This window comes from Salarias fasciatus, chromosome 13 (assembly GCF_902148845.1).
Source record: "Salarias fasciatus chromosome 13, fSalaFa1.1, whole genome shotgun sequence".
Classification (NCBI taxonomy): Eukaryota; Metazoa; Chordata; class Actinopteri; order Blenniiformes; family Blenniidae; genus Salarias; species Salarias fasciatus.
Genome location: NC_043757.1, coordinates 10,378,159 through 10,393,278, shown reverse-complemented (window position 1 = coordinate 10,393,278; position 15,120 = coordinate 10,378,159). Strand labels below are relative to the sequence as shown.

The window sequence follows — 15,120 nt, the reverse complement described above, 5'->3', positions numbered from 1 at the left end:
TAAGCTAAGACCTGGAGTTTTTCAACTTTGAGCAGGTTTACACTTAAGCTTATAAAAGGTTTTTTTTCCCTCATGCATGGCACATCCATGAAAGTGAAACCATGAAAGCTCCTAAGCTGTCCTTTAGTCATTGAAAACTCGATTTCAATTAAGACAGTCCAGTGCAGGTTCACATTTTAATGTTTCAACTGAACAGGAAACAAGATAGGCACACGCTGCAGCATAGGGCCAAGATATAGGCCAGAAGATTTATGTGCTGTTGTCAGGTTTGTTCAGAGCCTTTGGTGTTTGAATCAGCATCATTTGGGGAGCTCATGGTGGACCAGCTGATAGTAGAAACCACAAGGGCAGCGCTGGGCATTCCCCTCATGAAGCCAGAACCACACAATGGCAGTGCTGTCTTCCTCACCTGCAAGGAAGAAGAGTAAAGTTTCCTCACCATGACCACAGACGTGGTAAAAGCTGAGTTAAGTCACCTTCTAGAAACATTGTAAAATAGGTTTTTGAAAATACTCGAATGTTTCCAATTGCTTTTACTTACAAAGGCAGCCCACCATCCTTTTGGTTCCAATGCATGGCACGATGTGAGGGTCTTCCTTGGTACCCGCATACTGCTTGGGTTTCAGGATACTGTAGGGGTCCTGTAACATGAATCAGAAGGACATTAGTACGTGTGCTGCATTAGTACAGTACACTCCTGTTCACTGGGGCCTTACCTTTCCCTGTTTCAAAGCCTGCAAGGCACGCCGCTCCAGTCCAGTGGCCTGCTCCTCATCTGTTGGTACCCCTGTAAAGTTGTAAAACATAATGGAAAGTTGAAACACTATATGTGCCACCTGTCTGCTGTACTGAAACTCCTCATTCGGATCCAGAGGTTCATTTAACTGTGGGCCTTCTGGAGTGATTTCCGAACACCTGGGTTTATAGCAGTTGAAAGACACTTCCTGGATTTCTTAACAAGCTCTTTGCAGGTTGTAATGTTTCTATGAAATTAAGCCTAGTTGTGAGTGTGACTTGGCTTGCGCCTCCCACAGCAACACGTTCATGTCCCCATCAAGGTCCTGGCATCAACCCAGAAGAGGTGGGTCCACCAAAGGCCTCTCGAAACTCACCCTCATGACCTTCATTATTTATTTCATATGCAGTGCTCACACGAAGCACAACAAACGTCTTCACACTTCCGGTGAAGGTTTAAACTTTTAACTTGTGTGATCAGACATTAGCTGTCCCCTCATTAAATTAAACACGACCGACTTGCCGTCTCTCGGTCCAAAGTCCTGTCTTCCTGGTTCATATTCGGACTCTCACCTCTCACTGTGGCCATGGCCCGCTGCAGCGGCCGAGCCGCCACGCCGCTCCTCAGCTGCACTGCTGTCGAACAGGCTCGGAGAAACACACGACCCGCCATGGTGGAGTTTCTTCTCTTACTGTCTGACACTGTCCTCACATGAACTGTCAGCCGGACTGACGCGACCCCTGCTCGCTTCCTGAGTGACGGAGGCTTTCAGCCAATCAGAGCGTTGAGTGCCTAAGTGACGGGTGTTTGGACCAATCAGAGCGGAGTTAACAGCGAGGCGGAGCAGTGTTGTACAAAAGGGGCGTTCAAGGAACAGGTGCGAAAATATTATTTATTATTATTTTTTAACATACGCAATCACTTTAAATCATATTTTTTTGTTGATTGAATTTTAAACCAAACCAAATACATACTTATATAAATACAAAGAATTTAATGCTGCACCCCTCCCCCCCAGAAAAATAAATAAAGAAAAACAATAATAAAAAAAAATATACAGATCTCATTATGACAAAGTAGTTGTGTTGTAGTGCTGGAGATTTTCCAGATCTTCCCTGTGTATACAGAAAATGTGAATCGATTCCATCTTCTGTCAATGTACCCATGGGATAATAACTTAAAAAAGATTGAGACACTGGCCTGCAGGATGGCGTTGTAAACTGCAAAGAAATGTTTTAAAGCCACCAATGAGACTGGTGAGAGCAGGAATGCTATCAAAAAAATGCATGAAATGTAAAAAAAAAAAAAAAAATCAGGGATGCAGTCATATTATCTTGCACTAAAACTAAAGTAAAACTTTGATGTTGTCTTCATTTATATGTCACTATTATTATCAGCAGCGATGACTTCGAAGTTAGAGAAGCAGAAGCAAAGACTGTTCTGGAGATTTTCCTTTGACAGTTGCTTGTTTAGTCCAGGTGGAGGCAGTGTAACATCTAGCTGAGATCTAGCTGAGACGCATGAAGCTTAGAAGCGGTTTTGGTGATAATTCAAAACAAATAAAAAGAGAGAGAGAAGTGCTGAATATATGTGAAGGCATAAGTGTTGAGCCTGTGCTTGGTGCCAGTCCTCTAAAAGACTGGGTCTGGTTGTGTTGCTCAGGCTGCACTACAGCGTCTATTCACAGGCGCGACCCCACTACTGAGCGGCACGAGGGCTTTGACCTGCTCCGTTTCCGACCTGGGCCGATGCACCCCTCCTTAGACGACCTGGTGGTCCCGGGCTCCCCCAGCATCACCATATCGATGCCGAACTTAGTGCGGACACCCGATCGACACAGTCCGCTGCAGCTCAGAGCTCCTGAGCTCAAACCATCCTCCAGCCTCAGCCTCCCGGGAGCTTGGATTACAGGCGCGCGCCACCGCACCCGGCGAGACTCACCTTCGATCAAAAACATTTTCAGGTTTTACACACACTGAGAAACTTACTGAATTTGCATGGAGTAAAAAATGTGATTTTAGATAATTCTCTCTTTAAAAACAATAAAGCTCAATTGCGTCTAAATATGATGTTAAATATTGCTTTAAGGACTAAATGTCACTGAGGACTCCAGAACATGATCAATGACCATCTCGTCACCTTGAACAGCCAGTTATCTAGACCCAGCTCAATGTGGAAACAGCACAGGTGGGTTCATGTGGAAAACCTAATTTCCGTCTGCAATTAATTTGAACGACTGGAGGGTTTTTTATTAATCAGTGGGATATAGTCTGTTTAATAAATCAATTCAAAGCTGTCTATCCATTGGTTAGAAGGGGTTCAGGAAGATAAACATGACTTTGACTCAATATAGCAGCAGACCTGAGGAAAAGAATGATACTCTTGGCCAAAGAAAAGGGAGGTCAACAACCCCAGGAATGAATCGTCTTAAATATGGCATGTTTCAAAATGGAAGCGAATTAGTATCAGAGGAAATACTGTCACTATGTCGTTGTGTTGTTGCTGGAACCACTTGCCTTTGTCTCTGCGAATGGCTGAGTCTGTGGGCTCCTTCAAAAAGAACCTGAAGACTCTTTCTATTAAAAGAAGCTTTTTTCTATATATGCACCAGATAAAACTGTAACAAGTAAAACTGTTTGGATTGTCTTTTCCCTTGTCCTGTACAGCACTATGTGATTTTATCTGTGAAAATTGCTATATAAATAAAATTTACTTACTTACACCATGAGGCCAACTAAGAACACAAAACACAAACCACTTAACTGTCCCTCCGAAAAAAGAACACATTAGTAGTATTTTTTCAAATAAGTTATGGAAACTTCTCAAGTACAGCTCATTTTGCTAACAGAGTAATTCAAAGTGTTTTGTATCAATAGAAGTCCAGTGAAGGGAAAAGCAATGACAAAGATAGATTACAACAAGTAAAGCCAAGAACATTAAGCAATAGAATAAAACAGGCTCAGATAAAAACATCAAAGCAATTAAAAACGAGAGCTAAAAATTTTAAAATGACAAAGATGCAGCAAATGAATACATACTTGGAAAGAATTAGCAGAAAGAAAGATTTTTATTCCTGTTTGAATAAAACTCAGAGTTGCTGAAGGTTTAGGAGGATTTTTATTTTCAATTTTAAATGGTGACTTGAATCGTGTGGTTTGAATGTGACTGGGATATCATTACCCTCAACATCATACACCCTCAATGATTCAAGATAGATGGTCCAAGATTGACAAGTGATCTGTCTGAAAACAATTGCTGCAGCAGATAACTTTTCATGGTACTTCTTATCCAAACTAACTCATCATTTAGATGTCGTCTTGACAATCAAGCAAAATTTGACCTAGATATGCAAATGAGAAGCGATGCAAATCAGATGACGTAATTTAGAAGTTTCTTGACTTAGGAGCTGCAAACAATGTATCAGTTTTCAATGACGTCATCATCTAACCTAACTTCAATATGCAAATGAGCAGTGAGACGCGGACAGAGACAGTTTTTTTTTTTTTTTTAAATGGACAGCAGCTTGGAGAAATGGATTTGGGTTTCAATATTGCAAGTTACTTTCCCATATCTGACAGGTCACCACTGGGTGGAATGTTATTGGAAAATAATTCAATTAATGGCACTTTGAAAAAGTCCCCTTCATAGGCATAAACACAGAATATTGTGGAGAAAAAGACAGTTGCTTGTTTGGTCCAGGTGGAGGCAGTGTAGCATCGAAGAAGCTTAGACGTGGTTTTGGTGATCATTAAAAACAAGAAAACAAGGAAAAAGAGAGAAAAGTGCTGAATATATGTGAAGAGTCTGAATATATGTGAGTTTGTTGAGCCTGTTCCTGGTGCCAGTCCTCTAAAAGACTGGGTCTGGTTGTGTTGCTCAGGCTGCACAACAGCGTCTATTCACAGGCGCGATCCCACTACTGAGCGGCACGAGGGCTTTGACCTGCTCCGTTTCCGGCCTGGGCCGATGCACCCCTCCTTAGACGACCTGGTGGTCCCGGGCTCCCCCAGCATCACCATATCGATGCCGAACTTAGTGCGGACACCCGATCGACACAGTCCGCTGCAGCTCAGAGCTCCTGAGCTCAAACCATCCTCCAGCCTCAGCCTCCCGGGAGCTTGGATTACAGGCGCGCGCCACCGCACCCGGCGAGATTCACCTTCATTCACAAACATTTTCAGGTTTTACACACACTGACCATCTTACTGAATTTGCATGGAGTGAAAAATGTGATTTCTGACAGTTCTCTGATTAAAAATAATAAAGCTCAATTGAGTCTACATATGTGAGGGGACCAAATGAGGACTCCTGAACATGTCCATCTCATCACCTTCAACATCCAGTTATCCAGATCCAGCTCAGTGTGGGGACAGTAAAGGTGGATTCATGTGATAAACTTCTATAATTCCAGTTTGCAATTTAATATGAATGACTGGAGGGTTTTTTGTTAATCAGTGGGATATAGTCTGTTTAATAAATCAATTCAAAGCTGTCTATCCATTGGTTAGAAGGGGTTCAGGAAGAGAAACATGACTTTGAATCAATATAGCAGCAGACCTGAGGAAAAGAATGATACTGACTCTTGGCCAAAGAAAAGGGAGGTCAACAGCCCCAGGAATGAATCGTCTTAAATATGGCATGCTTCAAAATGGAGGTGAATTAGTATCAGAGGAAATACTGTCACTTTGTCGTTGTGTTGTTGCTGTTGACCCTGGACCCTGGGAACCACTCGTCTTTGCCTCTCTGGATGTGGACTCCTTCAAAAAGAATTTGAAGACTCTTTTATTAAGAGAAGCATTTTGCTATATATGCACCAGATAAAATTGTGATGTGTAAAACAGTGTGGATTGTCTTTTCCCTTGTTCTACAGCACTATGTGAGTTGATGTGTGAAAAGCTCTATATGAATAAACTTTACTTCTTAACTTAATTACTTACTTACACCATGAGGCCAACTAAGAACACATAACACAAACTACTAACTGCCCCCCCAGCCAAAAAAAAAGACAAAACAAAACACATTAGTAGTATTTTTTCAAATAAGGCATGGAAACTTGTCAAGTAAAGCTCTGTTAACAGATTAATTCAAAGTGTTGTATATCAATAGAAGTCCAGTGAAGGGAAAACCAATGAGACAGTCATATTACAACGAGGAAAGCCAGAAACATTAAGCAATAGAATAAAACATGCAACGCAGGCTTAGATAAAACAAAACAAAACATCAAAGCAATTAAAAACAAGAGCCAAAAAATTGAAAATGGGAAAGATGCAGTGCATGCATAAATATTTGGAAAGGGATGGCAGACAGAAAGATTTTTATTCCTGTTCTAATAAAACTCATAGTTTGAGTTTCGCTGAAGGTTTTTCTTTTTCTTTTTAAATGGTGACTTGAAATGTCATGTAGGTTTGAATGTGAGTAGAATATAATTCATCATCATTACCTTCTACAAACATCACACACCCTCAATTTTTTAAAGTGGTGGTCCACGAAGAACTGTCTGAAAACAATTGCTGCAGCACAGAACAAGATGGCACTTTTTAACCAAACAAACTCATCACTTAGATGGCATCTTGACAATAAAGCTAAATTTGGTAGATATGCAAATGAGCAGCGGAGCAAATCAGATGACGTCATTTAGAATATTGTTGACTTAGGAGCTGGAAACAATGTATCAGATTTAAAGCAACATAGTTTCTTTATTTTGAAAAAACACAAAAAAGTGTCCACAGGAGAGGAAGAGAGAGAGAGAGAGAGAGCGCGAGAGTGCGCTCAGGTTTAGTATATTCATCATGGACAGTGGTGGCCAGGTTGGAGAGATGGATTTGGGCTTCAGGGATTTGCAAGCTCCTGTCCCACACCTGACGTGTCACCATTGGGTGGGTTGTTATTGGAAAATAATATAAATTATACTGCACAAAAGTCATCTTCATAGACATAAACAAGGAATATTGTGTAGAAAAAGACAGTTGCTTGTTTAGTCCATGTGGAGGCAGTGTAGCATCGAAGAAGCTGAAAGTGGTTTTGGTGATCATTAAAAACAAATAAAGAGAGAGAGAGAAGTGCTGAATATATGTGAAGACATGAGTGTTGAGCCTGTGCGTGGTGCCAGTCCTCTAAAAGACTGGGTCTGGTTGTGTTGCTCAGGCTGCACTACAGCGTCTATTCACGGGCGCGATCCCACTACTGAGCGGCACGAGGGCTTTGACCTGCTCCGTTTCCGACCTGGGCCGATGCACCCCTCCTTAGACGACCTGGTGGTCCCGGGCTCCCCCAGCATCACCATATCGATGCCGAACTTAGTGCGGACACCCGATCGACACAGTCCGCTGCAGCTCAGAGCTCCTGAGCTCAAACCATCCTCCAGCCTCAGCCTCCCGGGAGCTTGGATTACAGGCGCGCGCCACCGCACCCGGCGAGATTCACCTTCATTCACGAACATTTTCAGGTTTCAAACAACATGATCTGCGTTAACGAGCACATGACACATACATAGATGAGTGACTTTTTTTTGTAAATAGTAAATGGGCGACACTTATCTCTTTGAGCAATTTCTGTTGTCCGTATATCAGGAGATACATGCCAAAACAGATTTTCAACAATACAGTGTTTTCACAGAGGTAAATCAAAAATGAATTGAGAAGATGAAGCTTGATATGAAGGCTCTCTAGCATCGCAATGGGATTTTTGACCAGACTGTTTCCAGTAGAGGTATTTGTTTTGTCCGCTGGTAGATTTGCTGCATGTCTGCATCATGTCAGCCTCCTTTTCCTGACACTGAATATAAATTTATAAAAATTCTGGGACAATTAAAAATGAAGAAATGAAAAGTACAAGGACTGTGGCTTAGTGTACAGCCAGCAAAGAGAGAGAGAGAAAAAAAAAGAATCGAAAGACACCGCATGGCAACACTAACCCTGGCCTGGCCAGACGATCCTGTTCTTGTTTGCTGTGTCTGGAGCTTATGGCAAATGTGAATTCTGGCGTTGTTAAACAATATCTCCACTCTTCCATACAGGCCTGACTGTTCAATGAATTGCAGTTACTGGATATTCAAGATAAAAATTACGGACAGACATTTTGAATGAGATTGGTTATCAAGTTTTTAATTATTATTTTTTTTGCGCTTTATTCATTTACTCATTCGTCTGTCATTCATGTTCAACCTCGTCTCAATGTCACGTTTGTAAAACCTGAAAATGTTCGTGAATGAAGGTGAATCTCGCCGGGTGCGGTGGCGCGCGCCTGTAATCCAAGCTCCCGGGAGGCTGAGGCTGGAGGATGGTTTGAGCTCAGGAGCTCTGAGCTGCAGCGGACTGTGTCGATCGGGTGTCCGCACTAAGTTCGGCATCGATATGGTGATGCTGGGGGAGCCCGGGACCACCAGGTCGTCTAAGGAGGGGTGCATCGGCCCAGGTCGGAAACGGAGCAGGTCAAAGCCCTCGTGCCGCTCAGTAGTGGGGTCGCGCCTGTGAATAGACGCTGTGGTGCAGCCTGAGCAACACAACCAGACCCAGTCTTTTAGAGGACTGGCACCACGCACAGGCTCAACACTTATGTCTTCACATATATTCAGCACTTCTCTCTCTCTCTTTTTTTCTTTGTTTTGTTTTTAATGATCACCAAAACCACTTTCAGCTTCTTTGATGCTGCACTGCCTCCAACTGCACTAAATAAGCCACTGTCTTTTTCTCCATAATCTTCTTTGTTTATGAAGGTGACTTTATTAAAGTGCCATTAATTGAATTATTTTCCAGTATATAAGAACCCACCCAGTGGTGACCTCTCAGATGTGGGAAAGAGACTTGCAAATACTGAAGCCAAAACCTATTTCTTGAAGCTGCCCACCGCTGTCCATAATGGTAAAAAACAAACAAACAAACAAACAAACAAAAAAACCCCCAAACAAACAAAAAAAACGTTTCTCTTCTCTCTCGCTATTCATTTGCATATTTAAATTCGATTAGATGATGGCGTCATTCAAAACCGATACATTGTTGCCAACTCCTCAATCAGGAAAGTTGTAAATGACATTTTCACTATCAGTTTTTTATTTGCTATTACTACTTTTGAAATCTATAATAATAATCATAATAATCGTAAGCATAATCATAATCACAACAATAATTAAAAATGTATTCATTTTTATTACTTTATTACTAAAACAACTTGTTCGATGCTACACGGCTTCAGCTTGGATTAAAGAAGCAGCTGTTCAGGAATACCTCTCCACACATGAGGATCTGGTTCACTGGACTCATAGCTGCCCTGGTCCAGAGGACCTGAATGTTTTGCTTGTGTAGTATACAGTGTGTTGTCATTGAAATTGTGTTCTGATAAATGTTATTCACAGAAAATGAGTCACTGCCAGTGAGTCAGGGTTTCCTTTTTTTTTTAAAGTAGTCATTATTATCATTTTTCTTTAGATACCAAATGAAAACTTGTCCCACAGACCTGAACACCACACCGGGGTTGTGGTGGAGATGTAATGACTCCTCCTGGTCGCTGGGTGTCGCTCCTTTTAATAGAGATTCTGTAAAAGAGGAAATGTGTCATTTTGAGATGGATTCGACGGAGGAGGTAATTTTGAAGTCGCTCTGCTTCTACTGTATCATTACTTTGGACCTCACGCAGTTCACAGAATGATCCATCAACATTTTCCTTTAACCCTAATCTGCTTCCGTAGTTTTCCCAAAATGTTTTTGTCCTCCGTGACAGATATGTTTGTTTTTTTCTCAGGAGGCAGTGAAGGTGCCGTTCGGGACAAAACATCTGGATGGAGTTTTGAGTGTCCCAGCAGCCTTGAATGCAGCTCACACAGCTGTGGTTCTGACCCACGGAGCGGGAGGAGACATGAACTTCAGACAGCTCAAGTCTCTGGCTCACTGTCTGGCAGCAGAAGGATTCATCTGTCTGCGCTTCACATGTAAAGCTTTAAACCTGGGCTACAGAGTGAGGGCTTTCCGTGCTGTGTATGTGAGTTAACAGCTGACCACAACAACCTTCTCTCTGCGATGTTATTATTATTATAAAGGTTCACCGTTTGCTGTTGTTTCCTTCCCCTCAGGACTATTTGAAGTCACTACAGAGGTTTCCCATCACTGACATATATTTGGGAGGTAAGCAGCAACATCAGGGTTGAGATGTGCCAAATCCAGCCAACAAAAGAGGTTCTTTCCAAACTTTTGGGAAGCTTTGAAATGTGAAGGCGGACATGTGTCATGTGGGAAGGGTGCCAGGGCCTTGCAGGCAGATTTAAGAGATTACAACAAGCAGAGATGGGAAATGCAACAGGTGCAGGCCGTGTAGAGAAGCCTGTGCTGGTTTTCAGGGTCAAATCCTTTTTTCCAGTTATTAACTCTTTGAAACTTTTCTATGTAGATCTATTAGTTTTCTCTAATGTGAAACTCATAAGTCAAAACAAAGCATGCACAAACACCCTTTTATCACATGGTATGGAAGCTCAGCAACTGTCAAAAGTACTCTATACAATAGTTTGTTTCAGAAAATGTTAAAATACCCAAAATCATGCTTGTCAGGTTTTTTTAAACGTTTTATTTAGTTTGATTACAATCAAAAAAATGTTTTTGTTAAAAATATTGTTTTGTTGTGTGACTGTTACGGTAGAGACTTTGGGCTAAGTATCTGCAAAATTATTCAGGGTTTTAATACACAGTCAATAAAGTGTTTCCGTTTGAGCATATGGAAATAATCACCAAAATGTTGATGTGGTAGATGTATACAGAATGTCAAATAAGTGTTACTACACACACACACAAGCCTTCCTGAACATTGTCAGTCTTCCACAGGTAGATCTATGGGATGTCGGGCTGCTGTGACTCTGGCTCGACAGCTTAGTGATGAATCGGAGGACACGGTGCAGGGTGTCCTCTGTCTGTCTTTCCCCCTGCACCCACCAGGACAGACACACGCCCACCAGCAGCGCAGCGAGGATCTCCGGCTGCTGCCTGAGCGCATGCGTGTGCTCTTTGTATCTGGCACTGAAGACAACATGTGTGACAGGGTGAGGAAGGCTGCCACTAGAGTTTTCATGTTTTCCTTCATATTAACTGTACTTATTGCACTATTTTGATTCACTGAACTTTACATTTTCCTGTTTACTGCATATTCCTGTCTATTATCAGTGTATCAAAGACTCATAATGTCCCTTCTATTCCTCAGTTCCTCCTTTGCTGTGTCCTGAACGTTATGTGTGTCTGTCTGAATAACCTAAGCTATGCCAAAACAGTGATGTTGCTGTTTGTCTTGACTCAGGCACTCTTCAGCAGCACAATAAAGAAAATGAAGGCTCTGGTTGAGGTTTTGTGGATACAGCGAGGCAGCCATGGACTGACGGTGAAAGCAAAGGCTAAGGAAGCTGTGATGGATGAAGTGAACTTAAAAGTTGTCACCTGGCTGAATGGAACAAGGAACAGAGATTGAATATCCTCATCACATTTTTTTATTTATTGGTTTTGCCTTGGATTGTGTAATAAAGTATTATTTTATACATTACATATTTGAGGTGGGCGACTCATTTCACTTTCCTGAAAAATCAGCTGCACCCAGTCTTTTCATGGCTCTCACGTCTCAGAGCATTGTTTTTTATACCTGTTATAACAGTTTGTGTGTTTTATGATGCTAGTCATGTGACTGCAAAGTTGGACAAGTGTGAATGTGAGTGCCGGTTAATGAGATGGTGATGCTGAAGAAAACCTATATAGGGAAAAGTTGGTTTCAGAAGGTTTTCAGCTGGAAAATGACAAAGTGAAAAATAAATAGTTCAGTCAAGAACTAGTGAATAGATTTAGGACGAGAAAGGTTTTCAGTTCAGTGCTGAGAAGGAGATGGAGGAGAGCCCTCAGAAAAACAGGCTCACATGATGCAGCAATCTGCCAGCGGAAAAAACAAATACCTCTACTGGAAACAGTAGGTTAAAAAATCCCATTGCGGAGCTGGAGAACCTTCATGTCAAGCTTCATCTTCTCACATCATTTTTGATTTACCTACCTCTATTAAAACATTGTTGAAAATCTGTAGCTCAATGAGGCATAACTGTCACGTGTCTATGTATGTGTCAATATGTGCTCGTTAACGCAGATCATGTTGTTTGAAAACTGAAAACCTTCGTGAATGAAGGTGAATCTCGCCGGGTGCGGTGGCGCGCGCCTGTAATCCAAGCTCCCGGGAGGCTGAGGCTGGAGGATGGTTTGAGCTCAGGAGCTCTGAGCTGCAGCGGACTGTGTCGATCGGGTGTCCGCACTAAGTTCGGCATCGATATGGTGATGCTGGGGGAGCCCGGGACCACCAGGTCGTCTAAGGAGGGGTGCATCGGCCCAGGTCGGAAACGGAGCAGGTCAAAGCCCTCGTGCCGCTCAGTAGTGGGGTCGCGCCTGTGAATAGACGCTGTGGTGCAGCCTGAGCAACACAACCAGACCCAGTCTTTTAGAGGACTGGCACCACGCACAGGCTCAACACTTATGTCTTCACACATATTCAGCACTTCTCTCTCTTTTTTTCTTGTTTTTAATTATCACAAACTACTTCTAATCTTCTTCGATGCTACACTGCCTCCAACTGGACTAAAAAAGCAACTGTTTTTTTCTCCACAATATCCTGTGTTTGTGCCTATGAAGGTGACTTTTTTAAAGTGCCATTAATTGAATTATTTTCCAATAAGAACTCACCCAGTGGTGACCGGTTATATGTGGAAAAGAGACTTGCAAATATTGAAACCCAAAGCTGGCCACTGCTGACCATTAAAAAAAAAAAAAAATAAACTGTCTCTGTCCTCCTCTAGCTGCTCATTTGCATATTGAAGTTCGATTAGATGGTGACGTCATTTAAAACGATACATTAGGTGCGTTCACGATGGCAAAGCCAGAGGTAGACGGAGCTAGACGAAGTAGACGGCGCAGCCGTGGGGCGGAGTTATCAGTCTGCCTCCAACTCGGACAACCCTATGTTCTCCAGGTTTGTGTTTCTCATGACTCCCACCGTGGGGGGGGTTTACAGGCCCGGCATCCGGGGTGGCAATGCCCCCCCGCCTGTGCCTCCTTGCCCCCCCTGGCTGTCAGAGGGGTAATTTTGTTTTTCTTATTAAAAACAAAAGAATTCATAATTTCTTTTGTGTGTCACATTGTGTTAATTCATATTCAGTTAACTGAAATAAATAAAATTTTAAAAAACAAAATAATTTTAAGTTACGTTTTGGCTTCTGTTATGTGAAGCGTGCCTGCTGCTGCGGACCAGGCGTCAAGGGGGGCAGACTGCCTCGCCCCCTCAGTCCAAAAAATTAATAAATAAAGTTTTCAGTCTATTATATGCTTAAAAAAACAACAGCAAACTCCACTGGCTTGGTCAAATCAATATGAAGTGTTGTGCTATTCAAAATTCCAAAAAAAAAAAAAAAAAAAAGTGGAGACTCCAGCTCTACTAAAGGTGAGGGCTGGTTATTTTATCATTTGTTTTATTACTATTTGTGCTTTTTAGCAGTGTGATTAATGATCATACGTTGTTGGACACAGTAGAACAGGCCTCTGATCTGTGGATTCTGTTTTTGTGTTGCTCCGTTACTTTTTCGCCACCTTTACGCAACCCCACCCCATTTGTAGCCGCCGCCGCCCCACCCCCCGCCCCCCCCCCCCCCCCACCCCCTCCCCCCCCGCCCCCCCACCCCCTCCCCCCCTCTACACTGGGCTGGAGCCGGGACTGGGTGTTTATTTATGCAAATAAAGCGTGTTGTCATCAAACTGATGACGAGTGGGCTCGGGTCCAATCCCCTGCCTGTATGAAACAGAGGGGTGGGCCAGGCAGCCGCTGTGAGTTGCTCTCGAGCAGCTCACGCGGCTACCTCTGTGACTGATCTCGTTTGGGTCTCGCGAGTTTTCGATGCCCTACGGCGGTCCTACGTATCAGTGACGCCGGGCCAAATCTGGGCGGGGCGGCTCAAAAGTCTTAAAGGTCTGCCTCTGGCTTTCTCATGTCGAACGCACCTAATGTTTCCAGCTCCTAAGTCAGCAAAATTCTAAATGACGTCATCTGATTTGCATCAGTGCTCATTTGCATATCTAGGTCAAATTTTGCTTGATCGTCAAGATGATATCTAAGCGATGAGTTTGTTTTTATAAAGAAGTACCATCAAAAGTTCTCTGCTGCAGCAATTGTTTTCAGACAGTTCATTTGTCAATCTTGGACCATGTGTCTTGAATCACTGAGGGTGCATGATGTTGAGGGTAATGATGATGAATTATTTTCCACTCACATTAAAACCTATACGACTTTTCAAGTCACCATTTAAAATTAAGAATAAAAATTCTCCGAAACCTTCAGCAAGACTCCAACTCTGAGCTTTATTAGAACAGGAATAAAAATCTTTATGTCTGCCATACCTTTCTAAGAATTTATGCATTGCTGCCTCTTTCGCACTTTCATTTTTTTTTTTTTTTAGCTCTTGTTTGTAATTGCTTTGATGTTTTAATCTGAGTATTTTATCTGTTGCATGTTTTATTCTATTGCTTTATGTTCCTGGCTTTCCTTATTGTAATCTATCTTTCTCATTGCTTTTCCCTTTGCTGGACCTCAATTGATGTAAAGCACTTTGAATTACCCTGTAAGCAAAATGTACTTTATTTAAGGAGTTTACATGCCTTATTTTTAGAAATGTGTTGTTTTTGGGGACAGTTCAGTAGTGTTACTTTCTTAGTTGGCCTCATGGTGTAAGTAAGCAAAGTTTATTTGTATAGTGCTTTTCGCAGATTAAATCACATAGAACAAAGTAAAAGACAGTCCAAACAGTTTTACACATCACAGTTTTATCTGGTGCATTTAATAGTGAAAAGCCTCTCCTAAAAGAGTCTTCAAGTTCTTTTTGAAGGAGTCCTCAGACTCAGCCATTCGCAGAGACAAAGGCAAGTGGTTTCAGAGTCTGAGGTGAACAGCGTGAAGATGATTTTCTATTTAAGATGCTCTTCTCAAAGACCGAGCTATTGCTGTAGTAAAAATAGCAATTCTTCCATCATGTGAAATTGTTTATCCATATTTGACTCTGTATGTTCCTCACAGTGTGTCAGATCTTCTTTAGAAACAACTTCCAAAAACTCCACATCTCTCTTCAGCAAGATGGCTGAAAAGCATCACCACACTCCTTGACATGCCAAACATCACTGCCCACTTGGGTCACCAGACAAACAAGTGCTGCAATGAGCAGGATTGTTAAAGACCCAGTGGATTATTTCCTGGGTGAACTTGTTCCTTCGGTGTCAAGTCTAAAGGAGCATCAAACAGGAGGTTCAGCATCAGCAACATTCTGCAGTGTCATGAAAACAAGGTACATATATAGACTGTACCAAAAAAAAATATGATATGCAGGAGCAAAATAAAACCTG

General features: G+C 42.2%; 2 protein-coding genes and 1 long non-coding RNA gene across 3 annotated transcripts; 1 reads left to right on the top strand and 2 right to left on the bottom strand.

Moving 5' to 3' along the window:
• Positions 1-162: 162 nt before the first annotated feature.
• Positions 163-1,495, bottom strand: cox5b2 (cytochrome c oxidase subunit 5B2). Its single transcript, XM_030106303.1, has 4 exons — positions 1,309-1,495; positions 717-787; positions 542-641; positions 163-409 (listed from the first exon to the last, which is right to left on the bottom strand). The coding sequence occupies exons 1-4, from the start codon at positions 1,406-1,408 to the stop codon at positions 300-302; spliced, it is 381 nt and encodes a 126-aa protein (XP_029962163.1). The 5' UTR covers positions 1,409-1,495; the 3' UTR covers positions 163-299.
• Positions 1,496-3,864: 2,369 nt separating this feature from the next.
• LOC115399105 (uncharacterized) lies at positions 3,865-12,486 on the bottom strand. The gene is made up of 3 exons (XR_003932632.1): positions 12,421-12,486; positions 9,188-9,266; positions 3,865-5,493 (listed from the first exon to the last, which is right to left on the bottom strand). It is a non-coding gene; the product is annotated as an uncharacterized LOC115399105 (long non-coding RNA).
• Positions 9,213-11,242, top strand: tex30 (testis expressed 30). The gene is made up of 5 exons (XM_030106302.1): positions 9,213-9,313; positions 9,473-9,709; positions 9,801-9,852; positions 10,543-10,757; positions 11,009-11,242. Exons 1-5 carry the CDS (start codon positions 9,281-9,283, stop codon positions 11,174-11,176), a joined length of 705 nt encoding a protein of 234 aa, XP_029962162.1. The 5' UTR covers positions 9,213-9,280; the 3' UTR covers positions 11,177-11,242.
• Positions 12,487-15,120: the final 2,634 nt, after the last annotated feature.

What these genes read in the sequence shown, in the direction of transcription:
- cox5b2 (XM_030106303.1), bottom strand. Translation starts at nt 1,408, where the DNA reads ATGGCGGGTCGTGTGTTTCTCCGAGCCTGTTCGACAGCAGTGCAGCTG. An exon ending in GGCCATGGCCACAGTGAGAG is followed by an intron (nt 788 to 1,308) that starts GTGAGAGTCCGA and finishes ACAACTTTACAG; the next exon opens with GGGTACCAACAGATGAGGAG. An exon ending in AAGGATGGTGGGCTGCCTTT is followed by an intron (nt 410 to 541) that starts GTAAGTAAAAGC and finishes TCTTCCTTGCAG; the next exon opens with GTGAGGAAGACAGCACTGCC.
- tex30 (XM_030106302.1), top strand. Translation starts at nt 9,281, where the DNA reads ATGTGTCATTTTGAGATGGATTCGACGGAGGAG. An exon ending in AGATGGATTCGACGGAGGAG is followed by an intron (nt 9,314 to 9,472) that starts GTAATTTTGAAG and finishes TTTTTTTCTCAG; the next exon opens with GAGGCAGTGAAGGTGCCGTT. An exon ending in AAGACAACATGTGTGACAGG is followed by an intron (nt 10,758 to 11,008) that starts GTGAGGAAGGCT and finishes GTCTTGACTCAG; the next exon opens with GCACTCTTCAGCAGCACAAT.